At 37.1% G+C, this 21487-nt stretch overlaps 1 protein-coding gene across 1 annotated transcript; it reads left to right on the top strand.

Moving 5' to 3' along the window:
- The first annotated feature begins 946 nt into the window (after window positions 1-946).
- LOC146133254 (uncharacterized) lies at window positions 947-21432 on the top strand. The gene is made up of 24 exons (XM_083397699.1): window positions 947-1081; window positions 1622-1747; window positions 2236-2358; window positions 3095-3211; window positions 3646-3768; window positions 4565-4681; window positions 6981-7103; window positions 7866-7982; window positions 8322-8444; window positions 9025-9138; window positions 9214-9303; window positions 9653-9771; window positions 11151-11291; window positions 11948-12118; window positions 12654-12866; window positions 13315-13431; window positions 13856-13987; window positions 14713-14822; window positions 15687-15894; window positions 16161-16341; window positions 17099-17262; window positions 18082-18252; window positions 19079-19328; window positions 19839-21432. Exons 1-24 carry the CDS (start codon window positions 1021-1023, stop codon window positions 19997-19999), a joined length of 3372 nt encoding a protein of 1123 aa, XP_083253825.1. The 5' UTR covers window positions 947-1020; the 3' UTR covers window positions 20000-21432.
- Window positions 21433-21487: the final 55 nt, after the last annotated feature.

The following is a 21487-nucleotide window of genomic DNA, read 5'->3' as shown; positions in this document are numbered from 1 at the left end:
GATTAAAAATAAGATGGATTCCAAACTGGAAAAACAAATTTTAGTTTTAAAAGGGTCGCTTTTCTGGCATTCTGATCAAAAAAGTGATTTAATTGCGAAGATTACATTTTGGAAAAACACAGGCACGTTTTGTCCACAAAAAAATAATTAGCTAGGAAGTGCTTTACACATTTTTCAAAAATTAATTAAAAGGTATCATCCCGAACCGTGTTTCGATGTACAGACAGACCTGAATATGGAGGTAATAATCAGTAAACGGGTGTCGTTATGTGAATACCAAAGCCGGCTATAAAAATACACTTTCAAAAGATCACGCAGCAAACCATTTATTTTTTTGTTTTTATGAGTCTATTCAAATCCAAAAGATTAGGGAAAACCGAAAAATCACTACTTCAGCTTCAGGTTTTTAATAATAATCCGCTGAGAAGTTTTAAACATTTTTGTTCTGAATGAATAAATACCGAGGCGATATTTTGCGATAAATAAAGTCATGGGAAATGTCGAGATTTAATAAAACTCCACCAACCGTTTTACACCACCAACCGTATGTCAGCGACTAATTTAAAATGCGGGGAGCAACTCAAGCTAAAGACCTCCTCCTCAATGCATATGACGTCACAAGATGAGCAGCGAGACGCTATTTTCGGGATTGCGGCGGTTGTTTACGTGCATCACAATATGCAGAGGCGTTTATGTAAGCCAAAACGCTCAAGCAAACAAGGAAACAGAGCAGTGTTGTTCAAGCATTAAGCAAGGAACGAACAACTTTAAGGTGCAACTGTTAATGCCTGAATAATAAGATAGCTCACATTTGACTTTAAATTAGAGAATGGCAGAATAAATTTAAAAATTAAAGATCGGGCAGAATAATTTTATAATTGTCGAGGCCTAATTTCTTGTCACTTTGTTAACGCATTACTTGTTTATCTTTATGCTGCAAGCAGTGAACATCTTCACATTTTTATAAATAAAGCAAAAGATTCAGATCTGAAATCTGTGAGTGAAAAGCAATTTTCAAGGATGAGGGGAGCGTTTTTCGCAACTTTCGCCTTTCTTTTGCTCTTTGAATATTCCGCTGCATGTAAGTTATATGATTAGTTGGGCAAACTTTACACAACTGAAGGTAAAATATATACCGTATGATTTATACATATTAAATGTGTTTATCATTAAAAATAGCAGTTTGTTAGATTGTCCGCGAACGTGCTAACGAACGTGGGTATAGTGGGCATAAATTTCACTCCTGAATAAACTATACTTTCACCAAATTAACGGGCCTTCAACAACTTTAAACTAAATGAATTACAACAAACAAATTACGGGTCACCTGTTATGTGTGAGTTGCTTACACAAATTGTGCTGAGAAGAAAAACATATCATCTGGTAACAAATGATTCTGGGCATTTAGGCCCTGGTTAATTAACGAACAAAGTATAGGCATATTGACGTTCCATTAAATTAGGTTAAGATCTACTTATTAGGTCACAGTTATTTGTACCAAACCGAATGACAGTATCTAAACATCTGGGCATCGCCAGGAAAGAAATATAAAAGTACAAATTATAAATCTGTATATATGGCGCTTTGCGAAAACGACAATGATTGTGCCTTTGATTTACAGTGGCGGAAATAAACGAGTGTCTTTCGACAAACAACTGCGATGCCAACGCGAATTGCCAGAAGCTGCCTGGCTCATACGCGTGCACTTGCAAAGCCGGCTTCCGTGGACCAGGAACCATATGCACCGGTAAGTTTTTCCTGTATCAGAATGGCCTCGCGGTCTTTTTGGTGATAACGGTAATGTAAAGATCGCAGAGATTTTTTTGGTTTCTATATAAATGGCGGACTCGATTACACATAGTGTGTACTAGTCATGGCATATTTTGTAACCTATAAGAGAGTCGGTTTTAGTCCATAAACAGTAACCGATACACTCGAGAAAATTAACGTAACTTGCTTGTTCTTGTTAAAGGTACAGTTAAATCTAAACGTGACGTCATGCATAGTCTGTTTATTCAAAGCTTTAGGTTGAATAGGTGTACCTTAGAAACTACCTTTTTCCGATGGTGTTATCGATTCGTAAAGCGAAAAAAACGCCTTAATATGGTTTAAATTGCCATATCCACAAAATAAGTCCAGTAGGTATCACAAATATGTCAAAAGCCGTATGGCTAAGACTAAGTTTACATTTCTATTCATGATTGTAAATCTTAAAAAAATGTGTGAATCCTACAGATATCGATGAATGCGTTGAAAGCATCCACAATTGCCACGCCAACGCAGTTTGCTTGAACAAAGTTGGGTCATTTTCATGCAAATGCAACGAATTCTTTAGTGGAAATGGTACTTCCTGTATCGGTAAGCGTTGTTAGTCTGTTGTTCGAATTGTTTTCTTCTACACTTGAGTCAAACTGAAGGTATTTTTAAAACAAAAAGTTCCCGAAATATAACTAAAAGAATTTCCTAAAATCAAGTTCAGCCGACGACAGACAGTTAGACTAAGTTCAAGTCAAAGCTGTCTAAGCTACAGCCCGCGAACAGGCGCAAACAAGCCAAGGGCATCAAATATGAATGAAATAAATTTTATTAAATTACCTTAACATTTTCGCTTTAACTTACCGCAACCTTGCTCCAACCCGGCGACGTGTCAAGTCATAACTAGAGCAAGTCAACTTCAAGTCGAGCGCTTGTCAAAAAAATAAAACTTTAAATTATGAAAACCGGCAAACTCCTCCGATTATTATGAGCAACTCAAGTCACAAATAACCTAAAAGCAGCATGTAACAAGCAAATTCTTTTATGTGCAAAGATTGGGATAACGCAATTTTATAATTAATTGCTTAATTAAAACAATTTATTTTAACCCAAGTCATTTGTCCAAATGACTTAAGTCAAGTCAAGTCATTTGCCCAAAAGACTTAAGTCAAGTTAAGTCATTTGCCCAAAAGACTTAAGTCAAGTCAAGTCATTTGAAATCAGTGACTTAAGTGCGCTTAAGTCAAGTCATTGTCTTAAGTCATTACAACACTGCGAATAATAAATAAACAGTAAAGTAATTTTAGTGAATTACCTTTTTTCGCCTAACTTATTGCAGCTGTACCTTGCTCCAACCCGGCGACGTGCGATCCAAACGCGAGATGCCAACCAGTTCCAGGCTCATACTTCTGCACTTGTCTGGCTGGATACAGAGGGGACGGTAAAACCTGCACAGGTCTGTTAAGACAAAATAAAGTAAACATAACGTTTAAAAATCACACGAACTACGCACCAAATAAAAATACAAAATTGGAGCTTAAATTTGATACATATTACACTTACAAATAATACTAATAATTGCATTTCGAGATTCCAGGGGGGAGGCAAGTGCCCCCTCTAACGATTGGATGCGTATAGTACTTTTCTCATTATCTAATTCGTTTGTTTAATTCGGAATTGCAGTTGCACTAATGTGAATCGTCATCAATTCAGGCAATGATTATTAGCCTTCAAATCTCGAGTATTCAAATGATTTGTCGCACATCCTCAAAATAAATCCAGTAGGTGTCAAAAATATGTCAAAAGCCGTATGGCTACGTTTAAGTTTACGTTTCTATACATGATTGTAAATCTTGAAAAAAACAAGTACATATTGTCTAAATCCTACAGATATCGATGAATGCGTTGAAAGCATCCACAATTGCCACGCCAACGCAGTTTGCGTGAACACAGTTGGGTCATTTTCATGCAAATGCAACGAATTCTTTAGTGGAAATGGTACTTCCTGTATCGGTAAGCGTTGTTAGTCTGTCGTTCGAATCCATTGTTTTTGTTAAAACTTGAGTCAAACCAAAGGAACTTTGTAAAACAAAATCTTCTCTTAATATAACTAGTCCAGCCTACGACAAACGGCAGACTAAGTTTAAGTGAAGGATGCCCAAGCTGCAGTCCGCGTACCACAGGCGAAAACAAGAAAAAGGGCATCGAATAATCAGTGTTGTAAACAAGTCATTTTGAAATGACTTAAGTCCCAGTCAAGTCATTCGTAAAATAACTTAAGTACAAGCAAGTCTTTTTGAATAAATAACAAGTCTAGTCCCAGTCCAAGTCATCGGTTGCCCAAGTCAAGTCCCAGTCAAGTCATAATTAGAGCAAGTCAACTTCAAGTCCAGCGCTTGTCAAAAAAATAAAACTTTAAATTATGAAAACCGGCAAACTCCTCCGATTATTATGAGCAACTCAAGTCACAAATAACCTAAAAGCAGCATGTAACAAGCAAATTCTTTCATGTGCAAAGATTGAGCTAAATAACGCAATTTTATAATTAATTACTCAATTAAAACAATTTATTTTAACCCAAATCATTTGTCCAAATGACTTAAGTCAAGTCAAGTCATTTGCCCAAAAGACTTAAGTCAAGTCAAGTCATTTTGCCCAAAAGACTTTAAGTCAAGTCAAGTCATTTGAAATCAGTGACTTAAGTGCACTTAAGTCAAGTCATTGACTTAAGTCATTACAACACTGCGAATAATAAATAAACAGTAAAGTAATTTTAGTGAATTACCTTTTTTCGCCTAACTTATTGCAGCTGTACCTTGCTCCAACCCGGCGACGTGCGATCCAAACGCGAAATGCAAACCAGTTCCAGGCTCATACTCCTGCCATTGTCTGGCTGGATACAGTGGAGACGGAAAAACCTGCACAGGTCTGTTAAGACAAAATAAAGTAAACATAACGTTTAAAAATCACACGAACTACGCACCAAATAAAAATACAAAATTGGAGCTTAAATTTGATAACTGTAGGTGAAACAACATTTTCCTGGTGTTGTTCAGATATACGCAATAACAATATAATACACAGGTCTGTTAACACAAAATAAACTAAAACATAAAAATCAAACGAACTACGCAGATATCAAAAACTAAATAAACATACATTATAGGAGCTTGAATTTAACTGCAACTGAAATGACTTACCTGGTTTTGTTTAAATTTACGTACCAAAAATATAAATGAACTGCATATATTACTGTCGCCTTTAGATATCGATGATTGTGCTGAAAAGATATACAGCTGTCATACCAAAGCGATTTATCAGAACACGGTTGGGTCTTTTTCTTGAGAACACACAATAAGACCTAAAAAGCAACAATGCCTAAAGCACAAAAATCTGTAAAACCATAGTATTAAGACCAGCGATATAATACTGCCAAATACGCAGTAATAGCCAACACACTAAGTACAGCATAAGATCAAAATCGTCCCAATACGACCTAAATCTGTCGGAATAAGGCCTAAATTCATCAGAATAAGGCCTAAATTATTTGGAATTAGTCTTAAATTCATCGGAATAAGGCCTAAATTCAGCAAAATAATGCCTAAATTATTTTTTTTTGAGGTTCCGACCGTACAGGCTTACTTTCGCCACTGTCTATACCTGATTGCTTTTATTGAACGATTTAACCTGCCTTCTTTGTAAAGAAGCGTCAACATACTTTCGTAATGTGGGCCTCGATCAGGGGCGCCCGCAGAAAATTTTCAAGGGGGGCAATCAGGGGCGTAAGCAGAAAATAAAAAAAAGGGTCCTGAATTTTCAACTTAGGGAATTCCCCTATTTTTCGTCTGACGTTAATGAATAATGACGTCATAAAACAGTGACAGTATGACGTCATAGAATGGTGATTGCTATACATGATAAAAAACTTAGAAACAGCCAAATACGTCGAGCAAAAGCGAGCACGTGCGTCGTCAATAATCCTGTCATGCGCCAGCTGCGAAACCACGGTGTGCAATCGTTTACTTCAGGCAAAAAAAAACAAGACCGTAAAAAAACGTGTGATTAATTGTGGTAGAATCATACATATTCGACTATCAGCAACGCAGTTTTCAAGTTCCATGAACGGAACTAGTGCTAAATTACAAGCACGCCTTTCACCACGTGCAATACTAAACGAACATCGTTTTTCCCGAGTGTTATCATGCCACGATTAGCGCAACATCTGCGCCGAGCTGTGTGTCGAATCAGCTAATTTACAAGCTGCGGTCGAGGGGAAGTAAGTTGTGTCCATTGCACACTTTGCACGTGGTCTTCGAGTATGCCTAAAGAGCATAATTTTGTGTTAACTATCATTACTTAAAAATGGAGACTTTGTAACGCGCATGACAGTCACCATTATACCTCCTTTTAAGAATCTGCTTCAGTTAAACAAATATCGATGTTACAACAACATCGGATATTAGCGCAGAGACCGAATAGCGAGGAACATACTGCGTATAACTCGACGTTTTCTAGCGAGAAAAAAAGAAAGGAGGTTTGACTTAGCGTTGTCAATTGTCGAATACCCACTTGCTAGTCAGTCAACCTAAACGTCCTAAACAAATAACGAAAGAGAAAAACTATCCAGCGTTTACGGTCGACCAAACTAACGACGAAAAACAGCGTTTTGCGCTCGATTTTGGTTTCGCATTAGATTAAGACGCGTGACCCAATTACTTAAAAGGCACGCCGCTTCGAACAATTTGTTAAACCATGACAAAAACGAACAAAAAACGAACATATTACTTACAAAAAGGGGGGGTAAGAACTCCAGCCCCCTGGATACGCCACTGGAGGCAATGGATAGTGTATAATATTTTTAACTTTCATAAGTAATAATACACTTACAAATAATACTAATAATAGCATTTTGAAATTCCAGGGGGGCGTCCATGGCCTCGATTATTATTTTCCGAACGATTGAATGCGTATAGTACTTTTCTCATTATCTAATTCGTCTGTTTAATTCGGAATTGCAGTTGCACTAATGTGAATCGTCATCAACTCAGGCAATGATTATTAGTCTTCAAATCTCGAGTATTCAAATGATTTGTCGCACATCCTCAAAATAAATCCAGTAGGTGTCAAAAATATGTCAAAAGCCGTATGGCTACGATTAAGTTTACGTTTCTATACATGATTGTAAATCTTGAAAAAAACAAGTACATATTGTCTAAATCCTACAGATATCGATGAATGCGTTGAAAGCATCCACAATTGCCACGCCAACGCAGTTTGCGTGAACACAGTTGGGTCATTTTCATGCAAATGCAACGAATTCTTTAGTGGAAATGGTACTTCCTGTATCGGTAAGCGTTGTTAGTCTGTCGTTCGAATCCATTGTTTTTGTTAAAACTTGAGTCAAACCAAAGATACTTTGTAAAACAAAATCTTCTCTTAATATAACTAATCCAGCCTACGACAAACGGCAGACTAAGTTTAAGTGAAGGATGCCCAAGCTGCAGTCCGCGTACCACAGGCGCAAACAAGGAAAAAGGCATGGAATAATCAGTGTTGTTAACAAGTAATTTTGAAATGACTAAAGTCACAGTCAAGTCATTCGTAAAATAACTTAAGTACAAGTCAAGTCTTTTTGAATAAATAACAAGTCATGTCCCAGTCCAAGTCATCGGTTGCCCAAGTCAAGTCCCAGTCAAGTCATAATTAGAGCAAGTCAACTTCAAGTCCAGCGCTTGTCAAAAATATAAAACTTTAAATTATGAAAACCGGCAAACTCCTCCGATTATTATGAGCAACTCAAGTCCCAAATAACCTAAAAGCAGCATGTAACAAGCAAATTCTTTTATGTGCAAAGATTGAGCTAAATAACGCAATTTTATAATTAATTGCTTAATTAAAACAATTTATTTTAACCCAAGTCATTTGTCCAAATGACTTAAGTCAAGTCAAGTCATTTGCCCAAAAGACTTAAGTCAAGTCAAGTCATTTGAAATCAGTGACTTAAGTGCGATAAGTCAAGTCATTGTCTTAAGTCATTACAACACTGCGAATAATAAATAAACAGTAAAGTAATTTTAGTGAATTACCTTTTTTCGCCTAACTTATTGCAGCTGTACCTTGCTCCAACCCGGCGACGTGCGATCCAAACGCGAAATGCAAACCAGTTCCAGGCTCATACTTCTGCACTTGTCTGGCTGGATACAGAGGGGACGGTAAAACCTGCACAGGTCTGTTAAAACAAAATAAAGTAAACATAACGTTTAAAAATCACACGAACTACGCACCAAATAAAAATACAAAATTGGAGCTTAAATTTGATAACTGTAGGTGAAACAACATTTTCCTGGTGTTGTTCAGATATACGCAATAACAATATAATACACAGGTCTGTTAACACAAAATAAACTAAAACATAAAAATCAAACGAACTACGCAGATATCAAAAACTAAATAAACATACATAATAGGAGCTTGAATTTAACTGCAACTGAAATGACTTACCTGGTTTTGTTTAAATTTACGTACCAAAAATATAAATGAACTGCATATATTACTGTCGCCTTTAGATATCGATGAATGTGCTGAAAGCATAAACAACTGTCATCCCAAGGCGATTTGTCAGAACACGGTTGGGTCGTTTTCTTGTCAGTGCATGGAAGACTACAGTGGAAATGGAACTTTCTGCAGTGGTATTTTTTAATTCTCGTAAAACTGCTTACTTAGAACAGTTTCTAGTTTTTCAAAACAGTTTTTAGGATATATAGAATATAAACTAAAAATAAACCCGTTAGTATAGTTGACTGCAATAAATAAAGTTTGACTAATGAATAAACCATCTCTTACTGATTTTTATCCAATTTAGTTTTTTACCAATGTAACACTGTTATAGCGGATTATTCGTTAGAGAACAAATAACTTACAGAAAGGTACAAATTCGCGTTGACCCTTTGCTTTTCTCTCCGCTGGAGATGCTTCTGGTAATGTACTATAAATTCGCTAACTCTAGAGTAGCCTCAAAACCCACACTAAATACTAGACTCCATCTTAATAAAAGTAAACGTTAAGTTTGACTCAAATAAAAACATTTGACAAAAGGTTTTATTACATCACAATAGCAAGTGTATCTTTAAACACAACAGCCTAGCTTTTCAAAAAAAAACATGTTGTCGAAAGAACTAATAAAGAGCTTTGCCAGTCGAGTGGCAGTAGAGTTGCAAACGGGGTTGTACAAGCCGACCTAATAGCTAATTCGACCTTACTGATTTGTAGATTTGCCTAAAAAATGTTCGAAAGATTGTGGCCTCAACGCACATTGCACGAGTGATAATATATGCAGCTGTAATACAGGATTTGCGAAACATGCTAAGACCGAAATATGTACAGGTAAGAGTTTAACTTTATAAACCTTTAAATAACCAATTAGTATTTACACATTTCTAAATGAACCCTGTCTTTCAGCTAGCTGCGACCAACAAGTAATCAAGGGAAACAACTTTGGGAAAGCATACGTCACCGAAACTGTTTGGAGTCAAAAACAGTGTGATAACGGTCAAAGCGCAATCTATTTTAGAATTCAAAACATCTGCTTATGAAAAATTTTATTTTAATATTTTTAAACAAATATTTAATTCAGTAAATATTTAAAATATGAATCATCAACTAATTTTAAACGAAATATGGCAAATCAACTGATTTTTTGTTAACATAAGAGACTCAAATATAATTGGTTCGATGTCGCTAAAAATCTTAAAACGTGGTAACCTAAAAACAGATGTTTATCAATTAATTTTTATTTACGAACCCTTTCAAAAAAGCCAGGTATTTTTTACGATTGTTACACTGCAATTGGCACATAAAAAATACACCGTTTGATACTATTTTCTAAAACTGTTTATAGGTAGACCAATAGCGTCAATTACTTGCACTACAAACAACGCAACAAAGACAGCGTCGTTCGATGTCGGAACCTACACAGAAGCCCCGTGCTCTGTTACTCTGTCGTCTCTCTTTACTAAGGTTGGCACAATATATACACTATACACCGGGGGTCGGCAACCCCTGGTACGAGATGATTTTAGAGGGCACGCCAAACTATTTAACGGGCACGATATACCGCCCCAAGAAAGTGCAACCATTTTATCACTACCACCACACCATTAACATTATTATTATATCACTAATACTAGCGCTATAGCTAAATGTTTGCACACAAATTCAGTTCGTCAAAAATTGGTGTCTTAACTGTTGAATTTAACAATATTTGTTATGGGCGTTAAACTTGTGTTGTACGACTAACCGTCCCTATTAAGTCACAATGCCCTAAAATTGGCGAAGAGGTTTACTGCGTTAAAGCAGGGCATTATACGTTAAAACTAAGCACGTGTGTTTTTGTACGACTGAGAAATCAAGCTAAAAGTGAAACTGAGAGTAAACACTTGGTATCGGCTAAAAGCGTCGAAGTATATTCCAGAATAGCGGCCACAGTAATGTGTTCGTGACAGTTCGTTTTTTTTCAGCAGGGTTAGGGCATCTTTACAGAATTTGCCTTATGAAATTAGGTTTAATGTCGTCTTCCAAGACTGTGAATTAAATGTCAGATAATTCGTAAATAATTATTATAGATGTCAGTTCACACCAGGGTGGCGGAGTCGAACCCGAAACTCGAGTAAGACTATATATAGGTAAAACTACCCGAGTCCGACATTGGGACTCGATGCTATTGCACATTGGCTGGAGTCGGACTCAGGTATTTTTAACCGACTCCGGAAGTTGCCAGTGAAAAACCTAACAAAGAAAATGTTTGACACGCGAGTTTTCTATATTATGAAATTATTTATAAACTGGCACACTACATACGAAAGGTTGACAACCAACGTATTATTGCAACAAAATTCTTACTTGGTATGAAGACAAGAAAATAAATATGACAACTAACAAACCTTGTAGAGTTGCAGTTTAGAGGTAGTCATGCGTCAAAAAATGTGTCCGGAATTTTAAATATGTCGGCAATTACTTTACAAATATTGTTTGACATATGTTTATATCCGGAAATCTGTTTAGAGTTGTATAATCTATATTTAAAATTAGATTTGAATTTGCGAGAAGAAGCCTAACACAACATTTGGTCTGAAACCTTCTCTTCTCGTTCGTTTATTTGCCGTTCACAGTTACTTCACACGCGACCTTGTTTTATTACTTTTTAGTGTTGGAATGCATTTCAACAAAATGGGCTGAAATGGACCTGAATCATAATTTAGAACGAGGAAAGCGCAAAACATTTTTTTATTTATGTAGTTAAAATAAGCAACAAAGTACAGTTCTTACTAAAGTTTAGGAAAATATTTTACCCGTATAGCATATTTGTGTATTTTTCATATTTTCTTTTCTTTCAAAAGGGCGTTCTGGATTTAAATCACCTATCCATCGCCAATCAGACAGCCCTAGTTCGATTGCTGTCGACAGGACTGAACTTGACAGTAGCCGAACGTGAACATGTAACCAATTACATCGATGAATTGTCAACAACTTTAAATCAGGTATTATGTAATAGCGTTAACGCATTCAATGATAAATTAGGCCAGTGCTCTTCAACCGGTGTGCATGGTGCACCCTAGGGTGCACCAAAATATGTATGGGGTGCACCAGTACTAAAAGGTATACAAGAGTACATCACAAACTTTTAATAATCTATTAGTATTTGACGTTGAATGCTGTTGTGTGACACACAATAGTACTCGCAAGCAGCCTGCAGCCAAAATCGAACTCTCATCGACAGTGTCGGCAGTTCCGCTTGGTTTAATTGACATAATGATATTGATATGCATAACGATTTTTCATATCGATTTTTACCTCAGTTTTAAATAGGATGAAATAGGAAGTAAATAGGGTGCATGAGTTTGTCACAAAAATTTTAAGGGTTTAACAAACCAAAATGTTGAAGGGCACTGAATTAGGCTACAAATACGAATAACGTAGCGCATTGATCTGTACCTCTTTCTAAAATAGGGTTTAAACCATATAAAACAAACATTGAGTTGAGAATAAGGTTATTAAATTAAGATTCTTAAACGAAAACAGAATCATCTGAAAATCTTACAGATTGCATCGTTAAAAGGACACTATTGATCAAACACAAATGCATGACACTACAAATATAGATTCGGTAAGCTTGTTTAGGAATAAATGTTTTTAGGTAGCAGAAAACACCCTCAGTAACGTCGTGCATACGATCAACACCCTGGCAAACCAAAGTGCGGTCAACAGCACGTCTCTCGTTCAATCCCTGCAGTCGATTACGTCACTTCTCACACTGCCTCCTGACGTCAACGTGACGTCATTTGCGACCGAACATGTGGCAGTGGTGGTAAGCGTTATTTTGTTTTCCTATGTGATTGCGAAAATCAAAAATTTTTGTTTCGAAAAAAATTTACTAAATTTTATTTCTTTGTATTTAGCAGTGTTTTTCAAACTTTTTCGCGGCGACCCTAATACTTAAAAAAAATCGAAATAAACCCAACAGCATAAAACTGATGCGGTCGTCGACTGAACCAAATCAAACGGTCAAAACAATTAGTTTTCAATTTTAATTTGTACGGTTTATTTCACCTGAAAAACAAAATTTTGCGGTCAACGTCCATGTAGTAAATCCCATTTTAAATGTCACAAACGTAGACAGTAGATATTTTAGGGACCCACCTGTATAGTGGGAACAAATGAAGAACAAACAGAAATATCCCTCGAGTTTTAACACGTCAACGGGGCACGACACAGTCCTGGTATAACATACGAACGCGCTGTCGGTATTTTTTTCAAGTTATGCAAGCAGTTCGCGGTATGTTAAATATATACTCCACGGCGCATCACATGGTCAAAAACCCTCTGTTCTATTTGTGCCCCAGGTAGGAAGACCGGCGACCCACGGTAATCGCTTTAACGATTCGTTCTTTGCCGTGAACGCAACAGCGGCGCACAACAACAGTCATGTGCAGCCGGTGTCTGTATTTATACCCGCCGAAGCGTACGAAGTGGCCAACCGGACCACCACCTCACCTGTCCAGGCGTACATCTCTATTGTTCAAGGAGCCCCGAACGACTCCACTGCCAGTCCGTGGGTAAGCATACGACAAAAAGAATTTGCCACCTGTGTACAAGCCGCCCAGTCAGGGGTATAAATGTTGGTAAGAAACGTATTTTATTATTTTAAAACGGTTAACATTGTAACTTCAAATGTGAAAATTTGAATGCTACTGAAAACAAGGCAATGTTCGAGAAATATTATTACATTGAAGTAATATTTACAACTATAGGAATGTTCAGTACTTGGCATTTTATTCCCATACCTGACATAAAGTAAAAAGTACTCCAAATAAGTTGCTACGTATAGTGACATTTCTAATGAAAAATAATGTGAGCAAAACTGCTGGCTCTAAAATAACATTCGTTTGCATATAAGAGCATAACAGGACGAGCAGTCTTAAATTAGATCTCACAAATCAACACGCGTCTTAGCTATAGCCCACTACTAATACCCTAAAAATAATTTCCACTGATGTCAATTAGGTTGCTTCTGTCAACGTGGGAATAAACACCACCATTAAAGATCTTGTACGACCGATCAACATCACATTCGCAGACAGTAAATCCGAACGAGTAACACCTGTTCCAGGAAAGTTAGAGGTTCGTTGGTAATGTATAATCGAGGATTGTGGAACACTACAACAGTGTTTTCGCAATCGACATACAGTACCCTACAGAAATTATAAATAGTGCGTATTTTTTCTAAGGGATTAATTGTAGGCTACCGTTACAATAAACGAGATTGAAACAGCACATTGACTGTGCAACAAGGTTGAAAAACTATTCTAATTATAGGCACTGTGATGGTGCACAAAAAATTGGTAAAGAAGCTTACCAATAGAGCAAAAATTGGAAGCTCAAAAAATTTGAAAGATCTATCAGCACCCTGGAGCCTTAAAAATGGCACCCTTAAGTGCCGCGGTACCCCGGTTGAGAACCATTGCATTACAACCTAAAGAATTAATTTTGGAACAAGGTAACCCGAGTCATGTCGGTATTTAACTTACAATTGGTGTTGTGATAGGAACGTCATAGCCAATTGGTCTGCGTTTACTCGAGCAAGAAGGAAGGACTCCCGTCGACCAAGGGCGTGTGCTTGATAAAAGGCACTTCGACATGTCGAACCAACCACCTGACAAGCTTCTCTATTTTGATGGTGAGACAGAATATTTGCAATCAACAGGTTGCAGTTTAAAGGTGGTTCTTTAGAAAATATTTGCAAAACTATGCTGATCGTCCGCAAATGTTTTGTTGAGAAGAAGCAGTTGCCAATTAAAAAATTGTTCCCGAACATAAAAAAGCCTTAAAAATATAAAGTAATTGTTGTATTCGTAGAAGGTTTATTGCTCATGGGCGTATAAGTGAAGTAGAATGAAAAAACGAAAAACACGCACGGTTATATAGGGCGCAGAATGCAATCGCCATTCCAACGTAAACCAATAATTACTGCGCCTTAGAGACGCTAGCGAAATACCAACGCGAACAACGAGTGCGCAAATCGCGCCTGCTGCATGGCAGTAGATTCATAGAGTGCGACAACGAAATACCGGTATTAAATTAATACGATGGTCGAACTCCGTGACAGTGATGAGATTTTATTGTCTTACAAACTCTTTTCGCATTTTTAGTCTTCGGTAGGTCCGGAATTCAAAACTGACCGGAGATAATGTAATATAGACGAATTGCAAAACATCTCCAAGCCATCTACGACGGCGTCGTTTGTATTTTTTATGTCGTTTATTGTTGTAAAAGCAGTCTAAAATATTACTGAACCAGTTTTACAAGTTTAGGCAAGCTTTTTTTAAGTCACTTTTCATGCCAAAAACATTTCTGGATGTTGGTGAGATTATTACTGCAAAGTGCTGATCGTTTACTTTCCAGAGTCACAAAAAACTTCCCACCGACGTGTCGCTCTCGGCAGTGACGCTGTTCGGATGTTCCTTGTCAATTGCTGGTCTTGTTGCAACCGTATTAGCTCACTTGTCAGCGAGGTAGGTCATGTGATCTAAACAATTTTCCGGGACACTAATGCAAAACTAAGACAGTGTTGAATAAAGCTGCAGTTGGTAGATTTAATTATTGTCCTAATAAAATACCACACTAGCCTATATGTGCGATTATCTCCAAATCTATACAAAGAACAAAATACTTGTCATTTCGAATAATAGTTTGATTAATTTGATATTGGAAACTGAGAATGGCATTATGCAAAGACTTTACCAAAACAAAACTTAACTTTGTTCTTCTCTCGGAAAATTTTGTCAACATAATTTTGCGTATCACTCATTCTTTTGCCGACAAAAAATGGTTAAACATAACTCGTTTATAAATATCTTACTTACCCGTCTGGTTGTCAGTGTAAATATTTCATTTCAAAATGATACAAGTTTCAGTCAAGTCATTTGCAAGACAACTTAATTCCAAGTTAAGTATTTGTCAATAAATATCAAGTCATATCCCAGTCAAATGATTAGATGCGCAGGTAAATTCCAAGTTAATTCATCGGGATCAAAACAGTGTAAAAGTTTTTTAATTTCGTAAATTCAACGCATTTTAATATTTTGCAAAAAAATCAATGAAGGAAACAAATAGCAAGCATATAATAAGGTATAAATAAAATATACCATTATGTTAAATAAATAACGAGCGTTTGACGTAAATAACCCATTTTTTTATTTTTTTGAACTAAAACCATTAGGTTTAATGCGAGTCAAGTCATTTGTCCGTCAAACGTTTTTCCTAACCGACTTGAGTCAAATCAAGTGTTTTGAAACCAAGCTTATGTCAATTTATTGACTAACGTCATTACAACAATACACTGGTTATTATTAACCTACTTTGTTTTACCGCCGCAGGAAAATCCGAAACCTCCTTCAAACCCGAATCTTCCTGCATCTGTGCACCGTTCTGTGCCTCTTCTACTTGGTATTCGTGCTCGGTGTAAGCCGCACAAGGATGCAGACTCTTTGCAGCGGACTGGCAATTCTCCTTCACTATTTGCTTTTGTCCGCCTGGTTCTGGATGGCCATCTACAGTCACTGTGTTTATTCTCTACTGGCAATGGTTTGAACTTCATATTTTCCTAGTTGCAGACCTGCATGTTGACTTCAACTCTTTGTGAAATTTACAACACAACTATAAAGATTTTTAACATAAGCTTCTAACATTCGAATCAACTAATAATTTAGTCACATTCAACTCCTTTGCTCGATTTAAGTAAATTCTATGCTTCAATGTCAAATTAAATTACACAGTTTTTACGTAAAATTATGGCTAAATTTTTAGCATTTTGTCGATATAGGTTCAACCTTAACATTTTTTGCGCACAGACCTTTGAAAGGCAATCAAGCGGCTACCAGAAGGTGGCGTACATTGTTGGCTACGGGGCACCGTTGCTCATAGTGGCTGCTTCTATCGGGTACTCCAGCACGATACAGGACCTTTCAGATGACGACGGGATTCAACATAAACCGATCATTTGCAACAGCACCAACAACACGGGAGCAATCGGTATGTTACAGGGTTTTGATAATAAGGTTTTTGTCAAAAGAACTATTAAACTGAGCAGTGTAATATGTTGGTGTGGAAAAGCAATTATTATACGTTAGGTATGTAGCTGTGATAGACGTTTAAAATTGAGTCTCTAGCCACATGTAAGAGCTATCTATTCATTAGGATTTTGCAAGGGAACCTACGCTAGGTCAAGCATCGAATCTTAATGTTCTATACGGTTTGTATATACATACAAATACGAAAACGCTATATTTTTAGCGCTATACTATAGTTCTTCTAGTGTACAGGAGTTGAAAACGTCATCTTTTTTTCAATGGTAAAAAATTTTGTTTTTCCCACCACAATGACAAAAATAATTAAATCAATCCATAAGTTTTAAAGCATTCGCTTCCCGCAAAAGATAATTAATGACCATCCACCGCCACCTTCAATTTTAACGTACAATGAAAATCAATCAAGCAACATTACCAACACAAAATAATATAAAGAAGCTTGTTGTATGCTTATTGTCTATTTGCTTAGACCAAAATTGAAATATGCTCAGCAAAAATGCACGGCCAACCAAAAAGGTTTTGCGGCCCACTGGTTGTTGCATTATTTTTTTGTAAGTGCGGAAAACTTGCTTAGCTTCGAAGTGTCTTACCGCTTTATTTCATGAAGACAGCTTGTTTGCCAATCGTGAATTATCCGTTATTCCTAATAGCACAAAGGGCGGCGTTGAAAACAGCCGCCAACTAAAAACTGACATTTTTAGATACCGTTCATTTTCTGCACGTTCACTACCGGGCCCCAAACAAATGCTGGGTCCACGGAAGTCCCCACACTTTCGGCTTCGTCGTTCCGTGTGGCTTTCTGCTTTTCATTAATCTCGCTATCTTTGTGCTGCTCATGAAGAAGCTCTTCGCTCGTCGTATCGCCGTGAGTTACTTTGCAATTAGTTCGCAAGACAAGCAGTAGTACAACTATGCGAGTATAGTCAAGGTCAGACATTGTATTTATAGATGTTTAAAATAAATGCCAAAGTAAAACAAGTTGAGTAAATCCATATCATCTTAAAAAAACGTTTCGATTTCCACTTATCATCATCAGTTAATGTGACTGAAATCCATTCAAAACTACTGATAAAAGGTGAAAAGCGTTAAAAAAAGCCCAAAAGAAAGGTGCAATTTGGTGTGAGCCATTGAAATAGTCTGTTTGTTGCTCATTGGTTTTAAGTCTATGCCTATCAAAACGTAAACGCTCATTCCCTGGCTTCTTATATTACGTCCCTTTTCTTTGAAAGGTGAAGTGTTTAGGCAAGTGATTCAAAGTAAATTTAAGGATATTCTGCCCGGGAAAGGCTAAACCAATAGGTTAAACAGATGAATTAGGGCAGGATGTGAAGTCGCGTAACTAATTTTATAACTGATATCCAAATTTTGGATAAACGAGAACAGAATAATCCCTTTAAAATTAGTAAAACTTGTTTCAAATAATTTAGGTATTATTTCCAATTTGTGCCCTATACTTGTTTGGTAACGAAAATAAATATTTAGCAACATAGCAATCGACGATTTTATTAATTTTGTGACACTGCAAATCGTGTTTATTATGCCGAAGGTATGCTTCTTTTACTTAAATTTAAGCCATCGAAATATTTAAGATATTTTTAGGGCGCAATAAGCGAAAAAATAAATGTGGTCATCATGATTCATAAACGTCTCGAATTCACGCTGATTGTTATAATTGGCTCCTCAGATGCGTGACGTCACTGCCAGCCGCAGCTACAGCAGGGAATTTGCAATCGCTGTGACAATGGTTACTGTGATGGGACTCTCTTGGATCTTCGGCTACCTTTCACTGATCTCGACCGATATCACTTACAACTCGATCATGGCCTGGCTCTTTGCTCTGTTTAGCAGCCTTCAGGTGATTACTTAGCAATTCTGCCGTTAACAACGTATTTGTAAAGAAGTGGTAGTATCGTTACTCGTCCGAATGCAACGAATTCTGTCCAATTTAATGAATCCCTATTAACCCTTGAAGAATCAAAAGATGTTATCGGTCCGGACAGCCTTATACCTTTTGCCAGAAATGGCGAATATCAGGCTACTAAAGGTGTGACGAAGACTAGTATATTTGCTTGGATGTCAATATTTAAATTCGTAGGTTGTACTTTACTATTTTTTTGGAGTGTTGGTTCAACACGTTCGCGAACGAATATGTTGCCTTTAGCAGCATTGCTCTTAAGTTGCCTCATAAAACCTGATACAACAAATGTCAAAAATCAGAACACGTGCATGCCGTAAGCCAGAGTAAATGCGCTTTAGAAACAATACTAATCGGCGCCGTATTACGTTTATTGCCGTCTTATAACTTTGCTTCGGGCTGCGCTTGGTGTATTCATGCATGAGAAATTTATATCACTCATAAACCTAGGCTAGATACGCTCGTACATCGCATTGAACATTGTAAAATGTGTAGAATCTTGTAATGTACTAAAAATGACGTTTGTTGGCCTTGTTATTGTAGGCGAAGAACTGACAAGTAATTTTAGCGAAATATACATTTTCTAGGATGCTTCGAGTCTAAAGTATAACAATAACTAACCTGGGTAAATTTCGAGATAAAATTAACGAGAGAATTTTGATTGCACTTTGACTTCGTGAAGAAAATTCCGAGGCGCATGTATAACACGAATCATTCAAAATTCGAAACTTATAAAACGTATTGTTTGTGTGCGCGACTCTCGAAGGGTATTCTCATCTTTGCGCTGACCGCCGTGCGCCGCGCTGAGCTGCGCAACATCTGGTACAAGCCGCTTCAAACCGGTTTCAGCAGCTTCATAAGGCCGGTGAGCAAGCTGGGTGACCGCGTGGTGTCGCGCGTGCGCTCCAAGACCAGCACTTATGCGCTGAGCAGCAAGATGAGCTCCAGTACTGAGGGAATCGTTTCGCCCTCTTCGTGCAACAACAGCCTACCGGGATATGCCAACATCAATAACGGTCTGTAGTTTTGCTTGGGTCATGTAAGACATATCTAATTTTTGTGAAAAAATATCTTTTAAAATGTTTGGAGGATGTTGCTTTAAATTTCAAAGCCCATACAGAAGTAGGTAACATAATGATGAAAATGAATACAGAATTATTCGAAATGCTAAAAATGATATTTACTTTTGTATGGGTTTTGATTTTCTAATTACGTCTTACTACAATCTCCAACCATTATGCTCCAAAATTGCTTTAAATTGTTTTCGGGAAAATCAGCGATCGCTGTTGGTTTGAGGGAAACAGGCGACGTTATGCGTTTTACTTTTTAAACTGGTGTTCTTTGAACTCTAGTGTGCAGGCCTACGTCAATTTAATATTTGATAGTTGTCTCTAAACTTTCACCGCGATTATGGGGCTGTGTTGACTTGTTTAACTCTGCACCTTGATTAATTCTGTGTAAACTTTCGCCGCCTAGCTGGACAAATTGCAATGCAGCTCTGAACTTCACTTTGCTGCATTTTTTAGGCGATAGCGTCAGCTTCGAGACCTCAGGCACAAAGGTGACAATAATGAAGGGAAAAAGCGAAGCGTTCGGGACCATGAAGATAAAAAAGCATCAAGAGGCATCAGCTGGTTCGGGCAAGAAACTCCACTTCTCAACTCCCATGCTGACGGTGAAGAAATAGTGAAAAGCCCAACCCAAAATAATCCAGTTTAACGATCAACGATTGTATATCAAAAAACATCATTTAAATGTGAATTTGTTTTTATAAAATTTCATGCCTTGAATATTAGTTGTTATACTATACCATTGGTTCTCAACCTTTTATGGCTTGCTGCACCCCTAAGAAATAATAAATAGATTGCGACACCCCTACAACTATTTTATGTAGGTAATAATCACTAGAATGTCACAATAAACGGAACTGGAACAACACACACCAACTCAGCACAACGTAGGAAGTTTTAGTTGGATTTATTCCACTCTAATCTTACACAAAAAGTTGTAAGACTTTGGCAAAAATCAGGTTCTTGAAGATTTTCAAATATCTCTCGGCACAATTGGGCATTAGAAAGGGCACGCCGGTTGAGAACCACTGTACTAAACCATCTTATTTTTACGAAAGTTGCTTTAATATGATTTTGTATCCTATCAATATGTGTATTTGTTTGTTCAGCAATAACCCTTTTTAGTCCGTCACTTGGGGATTGCAATAGTATAACACTTATTCCTTTGGATAGTGTTTTCTGCTAGTGCACATTTAGGCATTTATAAAATTTGTTAAGCTGCTGATTACTTGCTGCCCTTCTTTTTTAATGTTTATCTTTGGACATCGCTTTTTGCCTTTTTCGTAAGCGGTAAGCAGCCATAGTCGCTGTCAGTAATTTGAGCTTATAATTAGACTTTTTAAATCACTTCCGAACGGGTTAATTATTAACTGTCCGTTTTTAAACTCACTTTTTTCTTTTGTGCAATTTTGTTCTTGCTCTTTCTCGTCTTGCCAGATTAAGCCCCAAAGCGTTTTTTCAGAGATATTTAAACGAGTTAAAAAATAACTTTTAGTGCCATCGATAATTTTTTGTCCCGTTTTATCAAAGGAAATACAGCGCTAATAAATGCGCAACACTTAACTGCAGTGGTCAGCTCAAAAATATATCATTCCAAGTTCTGGCACCGTTAAGCGGAACATCATGCCCCACAAAATCCGGACGACAGGCAACACCCCTTAACAACTGATCGACGGTTTAGGACGGTTAAAAATTCGATAATCCCGTCTTGTTTGTGTCCTAAATATCGCGGCGTTTGCTGCTGCAAAACCTACGACGCCCCACCTCTCGAATAAGACTTTACCAGTAGAAATGTTTAGCTTAAACCTGCTTCCCTTGTTATCCTAATTGCTGTTAGTTATTGGTGAACTTCATGTCAGTTTTGTGTAGGTTTTGTTGTTTTCGTTTATAGGCACAATGTGTATGATTAATGATTTTTGTAGCCACTTATAAAAACATTTAGAATTTCCCCTATTTTCGTTTTTAGTTTACTTATGGTTAGTTGTTTGCCTTCTTGGGTGAATATCACTTATTGTGAAATACGTTTTTCGTAATAAATAATAAACGTGCATCCTAACATATAACAAAAAGCGTACAGGAGTCTTTTAGGGCAAACACATGCCACT

This window comes from Ascidiella aspersa, chromosome 9 (assembly GCF_963924565.1).
Source record: "Ascidiella aspersa chromosome 9, kaAscAspe10.2, whole genome shotgun sequence".
Lineage (NCBI taxonomy): Eukaryota > Metazoa > Chordata > Ascidiacea > Phlebobranchia > Ascidiidae > Ascidiella > Ascidiella aspersa.
Note: the sequence above shows the minus strand (reverse complement) of the source record. Positions and strands in the feature narration are given on the sequence as shown.